The following is an 11,328-nucleotide window of genomic DNA, read 5'->3' as shown; positions in this document are numbered from 1 at the left end:
TGCTATTTGCCCCTTCCGTTCTGCGCTGAGGAGGAAATATCGCTACAGTCTGGGCCGCGGTTGAATTCTCCGAGGTACAGACGGCTGTTCTCTCAATACATGAGGCAAATCTTTACACAGCGAGCAGATGGTCCCGTCTGTCATACATACACGTGTGCCCGAGAACGTCCGCCACGCACAGGCGAAGCGTATCCCAGAACAAAAGGATCCCCGGGTCCGTCGCGGCATTCCACCCAAATAGCCCACCTCGGGCCTCAGACGACGCTGCTGACGGGCACAGCGGCGGAGCACCCGTACGACTCCGTGGTGAGTCGCACCGCTATCGTCTCACACAGTGGCATCCAGCGGCTTCGTGATACTTCCGGCGGCTTGATAGAGACCACGATGCTGTCCTGCACGAGCACCCAACGTCAGCGGACTGCCGCGACGCACGGACGCATGCGTAACTCGCAGGTGTGCTCTGATACCGTCACACTCACCGATACCCTCAGACCAATTGCTGCGAATCCACCCGAGGTAACGTCCGCATTGACCGTAATGGTACCCGCCCAGGTGATTGACTTTGGTCCTCTGCTGACGTTGTGGATCACACCTTGCCCGATGCATTTCGAAGCAAAGTCCTGACCGACTTGGCCTTCGACGCAGGGGACGCCGGTGCGATCCACGTCGACCGCTGTGGTCCTCTGTATTACAATGCGGAGCGGGCAGGTAGCTGCGCTCTGGCGTAGCTTGAGAGCTCGCTGCAGCGAGTCTATGGATGTTTCTGAAGGTGACGACAAGGGATGGAAGGATGCCGGGGACGGCACATAACATAGGAAGGGCGCGAGGGTCGCCTCGTTGCCGAATAACGTTACGAAGAAAGGAATGGGCTCTTTAAGGCTACAGATTTGTGATTGCGGTAGGAATACCTGCGCCGCGCACGGACGTTGGTAAGTGAAGATTAGTGTGCTACATGAGGCTCGGGGACTGACATGTGTCTCTATCTGTGCGCGACTAGTCTGTCTAGATGGCATGTGGAGCCTGAACATCGTGCGCGGGCCAGCCGCGTCTGGCTCCGAACTGAGGCGGAATGGACCCCTGGCGGCGGGTCGAGTGAAGTGTTGCAATTGGAGAGGCACACGCAGGCTGCTCGGCGGCCATGGTGAGTATGCGAACAGCCGGACGAGGCCTCACGAGACATGCTCACCACCTGCGCTTTCGCCATGACGGTCCTTGGCGCTTCGTATAGAGCATATCTACCGCTATGTGGTACGACACATGGACGGTGAAGCCGGGGATACCGGACAGGTACGCATGGTAGGTCGGTGGGAGCGGAAGGCGGTCGCCCAAGTTGGGAACGGTGTATTGGGAAGGGAGTGTGTATCGGAAGGGGATCCGCGAAGGCAAGGGAGGATCGCTATCTGCGTTCCATGAGTAGAGGTCCTCGTGAAGTACCTCCGTCAGGGCCCGCCCGGCGCCGGCGATTTCGCTGATGTTGATGTACCCATGCACCTGCAACACGTAAGTCGAGGGAGGCAATCACCACTGACAGCGATCCCACATACCACTGCGTGCACTGAAAGCAGCTCGGACGGGCTCAGGATAGCCAGTGACCCGTTGACAGTACCACCCGGGCGATAGGTGGGGACCGCGGAGCCAGACTCTTGTCCGCCGAGCAACACGGCTAGCCTGCGGGATCGTTTGACGACCTGGGCCGCATCCTGAGGACAGGACAGCGAGCGTGTCAAGTCCGGTTGTCGTCCGGGTGGAGGTATCACAAGGGCACGCTGGACGTGAGACTTCTCGTTCGAGGAGGAGGGAGCATCCTCGGAGTCATAAGTATCATCAAATCGTAATTCGCTTGCGTAGTACTGGACGTTAGCGAAGGGATGGCGCATGGGGAGGCTGGGCAGGACGGGCAACGGTTGGGGGGAGGACGGGGTGGGGCGCGAGGCCTGTGCTCACGCTGTCAGGGATGTATACACGGCGGATGTGGTCCCTTCATGATCGCATGTCACAAAACCTTCGTTAGTCAAGCTTGTGACTGTTGGTCAACACGACTCCGTTCTTGACGCGGGACCACTGTAAGAGCGAGTGGCTAGAGGTGTGTATTCCGGGGTCGAACCACGGGACGTTAGCGGCGGTAAGGGGACCATGGCCAGGTTTAGAGTGCGAAGCTCCCGGATGCGACCTGTTCTCGGAGCTTACTGAACTGATGAGAGTATCTTTCGCAGTCGTTTGCGAATGGACTCGGCCTCGAAGGCGATGAACAGAGATGAGCAGCGGATGTTGGATGCAGTGTTGAACTTGTTCGCCGAAGATGGCAAGTGTGCCCGAGTACTGTCGCGGTCATCCATAGACGCCCAGCGCTGCTCTCCGCCACCGAGCGCGCGAGAGGCGTGTACGATGGCCTCCGACAACCCACCACAGCCAGATCTCCTCAGCAACGCGCTCGCTTCCGCATCGTCCCTCGTCCTCCTCCAGTTCTTCTCTCGTGTCTTTACATTCATCCTCAACCAGGCTCTCGTGCGCTATGTCTCGCCCCAGGTCTTTGGCACGGCTGCGATCCAGTTCGAGCTCCTGCTCTCCACCATCCTCTTCCTCTCTCGGGAAGGCGTCCGAAACGCCCTCCTCCGCTCATCTGCCAGCTCCGTGGCAAGGTCTTCGAACAAGGACAGCCAATCACTCGTGGCGAACATAACCATCCTACCAACCCTGCTGGGCATACCCGCTGCTATCCTCATAGCCTTCCTCTATGTCGCTAGCACTTCCGCATCCACTGCCTCGCAGCCGCACTTCCATTTGAGCGTGGCCATATATGCTGTTGCAGCCTCTCTGGAACTGCTCTCTGAACCTCTGTATATCCGCGCGCAGAACGAGCTGCGCTTCAACCTTCGCGTCAGGGCCGAAGGCATCGCTGTGGTCATGAAGACAACTGTAGCGTTCGCCGTCCTTGTAATCGGCGATGCTGAATGGGCCCTCGTCGCCTTTGCGTTGGGGCAGGCTGCATTTGGTCTCGCGGTTCTGTCGACATACCTTCACGCTTATGGTCAAGGGATCGGACTCTGGCCAAAGAAAATCACCTCCGAGGTGCATGGCAAGTGTGTCCTACACGCCTTCTGCTTAAATGAGGGCTGACGCTTTGCAGCGTGTCTTCCAAGTATTTTGATCCCTCTCTGCTTAGTCTGTCCGCTGCCATGACAGGTCAGTCCGTAGTAAAGCACTTCCTCACTGAGGGCGACAAGTTCCTCGTCTCGCGGCTGAGTCCTCTGGCGGACCAAGGCGGCTACGCGGTTGCGTCAAATTACGGTGCGGTGTCCTGTGCTTTCCTTGTACGCCATGACAGCAACTGATATGATGCGCGCCAGGCTCCCTGGTCGCCCGTATGGTCTTCCAGCCAATAGAGGAAACGTCCAGGGTGTTCTTCTCCAAGAGCCTCACAGATCAGAAACAGGACCCCGCAGCCCTGCGCTCTGCCGCGAACGTGCTTCTCGCGCTCCTACTCCTCTTCACGCACCTCCTCCTGCTTCTCGTCACCTTTGGCCCGCCGTACCTCCCGCTCGCGCTCGCGATCGTCCTCCCCCCGAAGTACCTCCACACGTCCGCGCCGACGATCCTGCGCACGTACATCTACTACATCCCCATGATGGCCTTCAACGGCGTCCTCGAGGCGTTCTTCGCGTCCGCTGCAGCCCCCGCGGACCTCCACCGCCAGAGCCGCTGGCTCTTCGCGTTCTCGCTTGGCTTCGTCGCGGTCGCGGTCGGCCTTGCGAAGGGCGCGGAATTGGGCGACGCGGGCTTGGTGTGGGCTAATGTCGTCAACCTTCTGTGCAGGGCGTTGTATGCGTGGCGATTCGCGCTGCGGTTCTTCCGCGAGAGGAGCGGGCAGAGCTTGGTTGGGTGGAGGACGGTCGTCCCGCCTGTACCGGTGCTCGTGGTGTTTGCGTGCGCTGCGGGGGCGACCAGATGGAGCGAACGAGTCTTCGCGGATGTGCCGCTTCGTCTTACCCACCAAGTCGGGCATATCGCAACGGCCGTGTGCTGTCTCGCCGGATGTCTCTTGGCGTGGTAAGCCTATCTACTACTGTCGGTGCATACCGAGCTGACACTGGTTCTGGTAGTTTCGTGTTTGAGAGGAGGACCTTTGTTCAGTTGTTCTCGTCACTCCGGAAGCGATGATTGGCCGATGTAGCAGTTGTACATTGTCTGTACGCATCATGGCATGTACAATTACACCCCGGAGTGTGATACCTTCTGCGTTGCATGGCCTAGGTGTTGTGTCCGCCGCGTTGTTCCCTCATTACTCTCTCATACATGATGTGACAGTGGTGCAACGGATACGTCTCGTTCTCTCATGAGTAAGTATACACTACGGTCCAGTGTAAACGTGAGTGAATTACGCGAGCGCGGTCATGCTCCTCCAACTGCCACTGGCCGAGGGTGTGGGTCATCCTGTACAAAGATCCACCTTCCTCGTATTTGTATGTCCTGGGTTACTTGATTTGCTGCTGCAGGTGTGACTGGTGGGCCACAGCTGAAATCCCCATCAATGGGGTAGAGCCGTCGGCTCTTAACTTCGAGAAGTCTAGAAGTTAGTGGTCGTCGACCCTGGAAATGATGATATGTCAGCATGTTGAACAGGAAGCCGGATAGAAGCAGACTGACACTGAAACAGACACAATGGATCTCCATCGTGTCTGAGAGGAGAGGTTGCCAGTGCCATGGATCTCGCGTCTCACTGTGTGGTGGGATCCTCTATGGCTTGCTCCCTCACTTCCAAGACCAGTCAGGGTGTTGTGCGATGTCAGGTAGAATGTGAACGTACGGACGGTGGGTATGGTACCGGTGGGTTAACTCCGTCGTCGTTCCGAGTCATCGACTGGGATGGGAGACCGAAGAAAGGAGTGAAAGGCGATGCGAGTGAGATATCATAGGGCTGTTGAGGGCAGGTCGATGGGCCGAAACGTGTAGACCGCTCTGAGCCCGCACGGAAATGAAAGGCTTCTGTGCTATCTCAGCGTGTCTGTCACGGCGAAGCCAATATGGTACGTGACAAGAACGGTCGACCCACGGTCGACAATTATGTACATGTTCATATTTAAGACGCGGGTGAGGGTTTGGGCCTGTTTGAGCCTTGACAAGAGCGGAAACGGTGAGGGATCGCGACTCAAAGTGGCGGAGGGTCGAGGATCCCATTCGGGAAGGTGATGTCATAGTGGCAAACGTCCATAGTCCGACTGCCCACGCACAACTTGTCGCACTTGTCTTTCTTCTACTCACCTCCAGCACTCGCCATGTCCTCAATCCAGAATGCAGATTCCGGCGCACAGAATGTATGGATACACTCATCATCTACATGACTGCAAACCGCCCGCTCACCGTCTGCTGCTCAACAGGCCGATCAGACCTCGCCACTCCCTCAAGTGCCAGAGGCAGCCCATGTTGAACACGGTGTCCAGAGTACGGTGTCCTGTATATGTCGTATGTTTAAACTTCACTCATCCCAATGCAATCCAGCATCCCCCACCGAGCAGGCCCCTGGTGCTCCACCACCGATAGTCATTCAACAGCCCGCAAAGAAACAGTCCTTTGCGGAGGAGGTCGTCGGTTACGCCAAGGTACGCCACTTCCTCAACCATCCTTCCTTACGGTCTGACCCAAGATCGCGTATAAAAAGCAAATCAGAGGAACAGTAAGTCACGCTCACCTTGCTATGGAACCTCTCTGTTTACCGTGTTATCATCCACTATAGGTATTGCGCCAGGTACGCCTATGCGACTGAGGGCTGCAGAACCATACACTGATTATTCGTTAGCCGGAAACTAAGGAGATGGGCGAGAAAATCCTGAAGGGCGAGGCCAGCTACAACCCCAAGGGACCCCCGGAATGAGCAGTCTCACGGGCGACACGTCCTCACCTGTTTGACACTACCCCTACTTACCCTCTAGTGATGCACCCTGTACGTATAGATCTGTAGTTGTACCCCGTCCTATGACCAAGTATTCGGGAGCGGCCTTCGTCGGAAGGTTCCCGGTCCCAAAGTTCCAGACTGCGTGTTGATTGTCAGGTCCATGGCGCTCGACATTGGGACCGCTATCCGAGATCCAAGATGCAAGGGTGTGGTAACTAATGCTGAGATACATTGTGAATATTCAAGTGCCTTTGACGTTTAGGACAGGAACTTCGGCGATGTAACTGCGTGGTACCGTTGACACGCCACGGGCGTAGATATGGGTCGTGTATACCTAGCGAACGGCGAGGTGAGTTTCTGTAGGGGGGCGAGAGAAAAGGTACCAACCAGTTCGTCGTATATGATGACAGGTACCTTCTTGTCACACAGCGAAGACGAAGGGTGAATTTTGACGATCTGCGCAAATGTCAGAACTTGACCAATCAGCGAAGAGGAGAACGTACGGAAGGCCCCATCAACTGTTTGTACGACCCATCCGGCTGCAAAAAGGCGGCATGTTGCACCAACCCACGGACCAGACACTTGAGGACTGGCTGCTCGTCCTCCCCGCATGACGTCTTCCAGTCGATCTGCATCCTCGTACAGACCTCCCGGAGCTGGTCGCGAATGTCCTGCGCCTCCGCCAAGCACCTATCGTTCAGGAACTGCTTCCTGCACCACTCCTTCCGTCCGCTCTTCTTCTCTGCCGCGGCGATCTCCTGGTAGGCCCGCACGACGTTGAGGATGGTCATGTGGTCCCCACTGCGGTGCCGGAACTTGCGTCGCGCCTCCGCGGCGGCCTCGCGCTCGTCGGTCGAGTCGAAGAAGAGCTTAGACGACGCGGAGAGCACGGACACGATGCCGATGACCTCGAGCGTGCACCCGAACTCGCGGGAGGCGACGACGGCCCGCGCGAGGTTTGGCTCCAGGGGGAACGCTGCCATGTCTCTGCCGAGCTTCGTGAGACATCGCTTGCTGTCTAATGCACCGAGGAGATAGAGCGTCTTCAACGCCGCACCGACTGAACTGGCTTAGGTAGTGCTCTGCGATCGGAGACGCTGGTACTCACTGGCTTCCCGGTCAGGTTTGTCCATGAAATCTAGCTCCTCGATATCTTGGCCGAGACACCGGAGCTGCAGCATACTGGACGTGAGGGCGCAACGACGGATCTCAGGTTCCGCAGACTCTGCCATAGCGTCGAACGCCTCTTCTGGGTATAAGCGGAAGCAGTATCCTGGTCCCTGCACGGACGATCAGACGTTGCGAAGACCTCTGCGTGAGTGGGGATCTACCTCTCGGCCAGCGCGACCAGCACGTTGCATGGCAGACGACTTCGTGATATCCCGGGTGAGTAAAGTGTCGAAGCCTTGTGTCACAGTCAGGGGCAAGCGTAGTCCCAGAGGCGAAGTGATGCTTACCAGTCCCTGTATCGCGCGCGACGTATCGTTTCTCCTTGCATTTGCCGGTGTCAATCACATACTTAGTACCAGGTATAGTGATGGACGTCTCCGCGATGTTGGTAGCTAATATGCACTTGCGGAAGCCGGCCGGAGCAGGTGTGAATATCTTCGCTTGTTGGCCAGGTGGCAGGGCGGCATACATGGGGCAAACTAGAATCTGTGGCATCGTTCTCATCGTGAGGCACTCTGCGTGGTGCGAGCGAGAACAGCAGATACTCACGGATTGGACATCCTTAGGTAACCTATCGGCATATAGCTGTATGGACCGTTCTAAGCCCTCGATGTCCTCCTGCCCTAACGGCGCACAGCTCAGTTGAATTTCACTTCGTACAGCGACTCACAGTACCTGGCAGGAAAATGAGAACATCGCCAGGAGGCTGATCCGTGTGTATCTGGAAGAAAGTGCGCATCGCGGCATCCACGTAGTCTGGCTGGCTGACTGCCGTGTGATATATCGTGACAGGGTGTTGGCGACCCTTGACGTACACAATTTTCGCACTGTTGAAGGGGAAGGGGTTCAATTCGCTGTCGAAAGACCGCAGATGATTATTCTTACTCGTCGAAGAACTTGCTGAACTTATCAGCGTCCAATGTAGCACTCATGATGACGATCTTCAGAGGGTTGAGCTTCGCCGCTGAGCCTTTTCCCTTAACATCCGACGGGGCGTTGCGTTTCCTTTGGATGTCCTTGAGATTCGTGATAAGTAGATCTGTGCGTAACGTCCGTTCGTGCGCTTCATCTACGATGACTACGCTGTATCGTGATAGAAGAGGGTCGCCCAGCAGCTCGCGAACCAACATGCCGTCCGTAACGTATTTTATCCTGGTTTCGTCCGACGAGGCTTCGTCGAAACGAACTGAGTATCCGACCAGAGTGCCGACCGAGACGTTCTGTTCTGTTGCTACACGGGCGGCCAGAGAAGTAGCGGCCACTTTTCGCGGTTGGGTGACGGCAATCATGCCGTGACCTGCGAGACCCGACTCGAGGAGATATTGGGGCACCTCTGGAACGCAATATTAGGATTGCCCCGTAGATGCAGATGGCTTCTACGTACGGGTCGTCTTCCCTGAACCTGTCTCACCAATCAAGATGCTGACATCATTTCGCCGAATTTCTTCGATAAGAGCATTCTTGCCTGACGGGAGGTGTCAGGCTGTACGAAACCTTTAGGCGATCTGTGAATTCACCTGTAGCGATGGGGAGATTTGCTCGCTGCATCTGAATGGGCGATGAAGGAGAACCGTTCGATAGCTGTTTCCCAGGTGTACTGAATCGCCGTTTCTTCCTTGGTTCACCTTCGGCACGCAAGGCTGAACCTGGTGACCCCCTCATGGGTTTATTCTTGTGTTTTGCAGAGGATTTGACATGCATATCGTCGTCAGACACGTCTACCCAAGCATGGCCACGCTTCTTCGCCTTGCGGGACTGAGCATCGACTGCATTCTTGTGCATGCGGGCAATGCCCTTGAGTGCAGCGATTTTGGCCATGACGGCGGTGGGCTGCAGACGAGGGGGGACTCAGCCTACGCTGGTGCGCTGCAGGGGCGAGAGAGAGACGAAGAGAAGAAGGCATTTGTGCAGAAAGCGAACAGAAAATGAGATCGGCAATTGCCACTCTCCCACTCGATCACCCGGCGTCCCTCTCAGCGGCCTCAGCCTCCGAGCTCATCGTCTCCCTCCATCGCGGCACCGCCGGACACGCCCTGCTCGCTGCCCCCGCGACTGGCACCGCACAACCGTCTACGGCGACCGCAGACGACACCGCAGCCATGGCGTCGAACTGTTCTACCTGTTCCTTGGAGGACCTGCTCGACTCGACGTCCTATACCCTGGCATACGCGCTTCCCCTCCTCCTCATCTCCTTCGTGCTCACTTTCGCGGGAACATTCCTCGCGCTTGACCGCACGAGGGTCTTCGCGCCGCGTCGCAATGCCGTCAAACCGTTGCCGCACAGTGCGTCCGAGCTGAAGCGTATTGAGAGCTCGATTCGTTGGTTATCTATGTTTGAGGGGGGCGCCGGTGGGGTTGCAGCCGGATATGTCTTTGCAGGTAGGTCTGTCGCGAGCATGCTGTGTTGTCCCTGCTTATCCGTCCTACACAGTTCACCTGGTCACATTCATGTCGTCGCTGATACCCAGCGTGACCACATCTGCGACTCTCTCGCCGAAGGCCTTCCTCGCGACATGGCTGCTTTCTGCATTGTGCTGCATGTTCCTCGGCGGTCGATGGAAGTACCTCGCGCTCGCCTTTGCAGGTATCGCTGGATAGTAGGTGCACATCCGGATAGTATGACAAGTCATTAATTTAACACACCTCCCCTCTAGTTCTACGTTTGGTGTCGCTTGCGCCGTCATGATACACCCTTCGCTGATGGCACGAATCGTATTGGTATCGATCTTCACTCCCATTGGCCTCATCCTCTGCCTGCTGCCATTGGCCAAGTACCAACACGCTTTCCTGCGCTTTGCTACCTCATCTGTCGGTGCCTTCGGAGTCGTCCTGTCCGTTGCAATCCTAGCCAACATCCCTGTGTGGAGGGAGGTATGGGCCCGACTCTGGATTGATAATGCCAACGGGTGGGGTAGCAGCGTGGAAAAGGGATTGAGTACGGTCTACTGTGTACTCTTATTGTGCGGTTCTGCCTGCGATTGGTTCCTTCATCGGAAGCTCGGTGAGAATCCGGACGAGGTATGTCGCTATTGATTTTCATCGTCGCGCCTGAGCCTCATGATATGCTTCAGAAATGGGACGGTTTTCTCGCGGACTACGTCGCTGCTCTCCCTAACGAGGCGGATAGGGCAGGCACGTACAAGCCCCTCTCCTCTTTCTGGTCACGACTCTTCGGACATCACAACGTCAATGACGCCCCAGCTGAAGTCATCTTCCCCACCGACGCTGATCTCAAGCGATCCATCCCATCCCCATACAAGCTTCAGAAGCAGCGTTCGCTCATTCCTGTCACCGAGCCGACGGAGCCACAGTTCCACCGCGAGCCCACGTTCCTTCGGAAGCACCGCAAGAAAGGAGTGCGTGGGTTCCGGCGCACTCGGGAGGCGGTCAAGTTCAGCCCGCTCAATGTGGACGACCTATCCTCGAGTAGCGACGACGACGACGATTCCGACCTTGACGACCTCAAGCCTCCAGTCAAGTCGTGGGCTGTCGAGCATAGGCCATCCCTCAGTAGGAATAGTTCCGTCACGCTAGCGAACGACGGAGACCAAGGTGTCAAGAACGAGGGGCTACATCCCCCGAAGGCAAATGCCGAGCCCGACTACTCCGACTTCGAGGAGGACGTTGCTGCGGGCGCGTTGCGTCGATCCACTGGACCCGAAGGAGAACCGTGGACGCCTGCATTCATACGGCGACACTCGCTCAAGGGCGAGTCAGGAACTCCCAGCATTTCGTCGAAGCCATCATCCTCTCAGCGGACTGCTGTTGAGCGGACCTCGTCCCCTATCACCGCGCCTGGATCACCGTTCACACCAGTCCCGGCCACCCCATCGCTCATTCGCGCTATCGAGCGTGTACAGGCAGCGTACATACCACCCGAATCATCGCCGCCACTTCCTGCTAGTGCAAACGGGCACGAGGAACATCCGAAGGGCCCGAAGTGGAATACTTTCTGGCAGGAAGTCAAGTCGAAAGCTGGGCACGAGCTCGCACATCATTCACACCCGCCAGGTGGTCAGCGTTGATTTTGAGTCTTGACGTTCAGTTATGCTTGTGATTTTCTGTACTAGTAATGATCTGACGACCCTCACGACCTTCTTGACGACTCGTTACGTATTACGAAGAGTGCTAATGTTGTTAAGTTAAACACCTGCGTTTCGGTACGGGGCTATATATTCTGTCTGTACTTCAAACTTCGTGCTGATTGACGATGACGACGTAGCGAGTTGCTACTATGGGATGGTGGCGAACCGTATGTGATACACTTT

General features: G+C 56.6%; 6 protein-coding genes across 6 annotated transcripts; 3 read left to right on the top strand and 3 right to left on the bottom strand.

Annotated features, from left to right (window-relative positions):
• Window positions 1-254: 254 nt before the first annotated feature.
• On the bottom strand, window positions 255-1,877 carry C8Q71DRAFT_794377 (uncharacterized protein; the record flags this gene model as incomplete). The annotated part of the gene is made up of 6 exons (XM_047925534.1): window positions 255-392; window positions 480-908; window positions 972-1,125; window positions 1,187-1,491; window positions 1,545-1,700; window positions 1,758-1,877. The coding sequence occupies 6 exons, from the start codon at window positions 1,875-1,877 to the stop codon at window positions 255-257; spliced, it is 1,302 nt and encodes a 433-aa protein (XP_047782649.1).
• A 471-nt stretch (window positions 1,878-2,348) lies between these two features.
• Window positions 2,349-4,384, top strand: C8Q71DRAFT_325725 (Rft-1-domain-containing protein). Its single transcript, XM_047917831.1, has 4 exons — window positions 2,349-3,080; window positions 3,128-3,288; window positions 3,348-4,047; window positions 4,101-4,384. The coding sequence occupies exons 1-4, from the start codon at window positions 2,386-2,388 to the stop codon at window positions 4,156-4,158; spliced, it is 1,614 nt and encodes a 537-aa protein (XP_047782648.1). The 5' UTR covers window positions 2,349-2,385; the 3' UTR covers window positions 4,159-4,384.
• On the bottom strand, window positions 4,275-4,761 carry C8Q71DRAFT_325547 (uncharacterized protein). Its single transcript, XM_047917830.1, has one exon. It carries the CDS (start codon window positions 4,669-4,671, stop codon window positions 4,390-4,392), a length of 282 nt encoding a protein of 93 aa, XP_047782647.1. The 5' UTR covers window positions 4,672-4,761; the 3' UTR covers window positions 4,275-4,389.
• Window positions 4,762-5,273: 512 nt separating this feature from the next.
• C8Q71DRAFT_853751 (uncharacterized protein) lies at window positions 5,274-5,869 on the top strand (the record flags this gene model as incomplete). Its single annotated transcript, XM_047926976.1, has 6 exons — window positions 5,274-5,312; window positions 5,376-5,439; window positions 5,497-5,597; window positions 5,642-5,671; window positions 5,732-5,743; window positions 5,795-5,869. The coding sequence occupies 6 exons, from the start codon at window positions 5,274-5,276 to the stop codon at window positions 5,867-5,869; spliced, it is 321 nt and encodes a 106-aa protein (XP_047782646.1).
• A 262-nt stretch (window positions 5,870-6,131) lies between these two features.
• C8Q71DRAFT_701155 (P-loop containing nucleoside triphosphate hydrolase protein) lies at window positions 6,132-8,761 on the bottom strand (the record flags this gene model as incomplete). Its single annotated transcript, XM_047920171.1, has 11 exons — window positions 6,132-6,224; window positions 6,278-6,346; window positions 6,394-6,950; window positions 6,999-7,170; window positions 7,222-7,295; window positions 7,348-7,546; window positions 7,610-7,683; window positions 7,736-7,887; window positions 7,946-8,393; window positions 8,445-8,525; window positions 8,578-8,761. 11 exons carry the CDS (start codon window positions 8,759-8,761, stop codon window positions 6,132-6,134), a joined length of 2,103 nt encoding a protein of 700 aa, XP_047782645.1.
• A 398-nt stretch (window positions 8,762-9,159) lies between these two features.
• On the top strand, window positions 9,160-11,085 carry C8Q71DRAFT_700444 (uncharacterized protein; the record flags this gene model as incomplete). Its single annotated transcript, XM_047920123.1, has 4 exons — window positions 9,160-9,439; window positions 9,492-9,657; window positions 9,715-10,078; window positions 10,132-11,085. The coding sequence occupies 4 exons, from the start codon at window positions 9,160-9,162 to the stop codon at window positions 11,083-11,085; spliced, it is 1,764 nt and encodes a 587-aa protein (XP_047782644.1).
• Window positions 11,086-11,328: the final 243 nt, after the last annotated feature.

Source organism: Rhodofomes roseus, assembly GCF_022264815.1.
Source record: "Rhodofomes roseus strain CIRM-BRFM 1785 chromosome Unknown C8Q71scaffold_3, whole genome shotgun sequence".
Taxonomy (NCBI): Eukaryota; Fungi; Basidiomycota; class Agaricomycetes; order Polyporales; family Fomitopsidaceae; genus Rhodofomes; species Rhodofomes roseus.
This window is presented reverse-complemented; position numbering and strand designations above follow the sequence as displayed.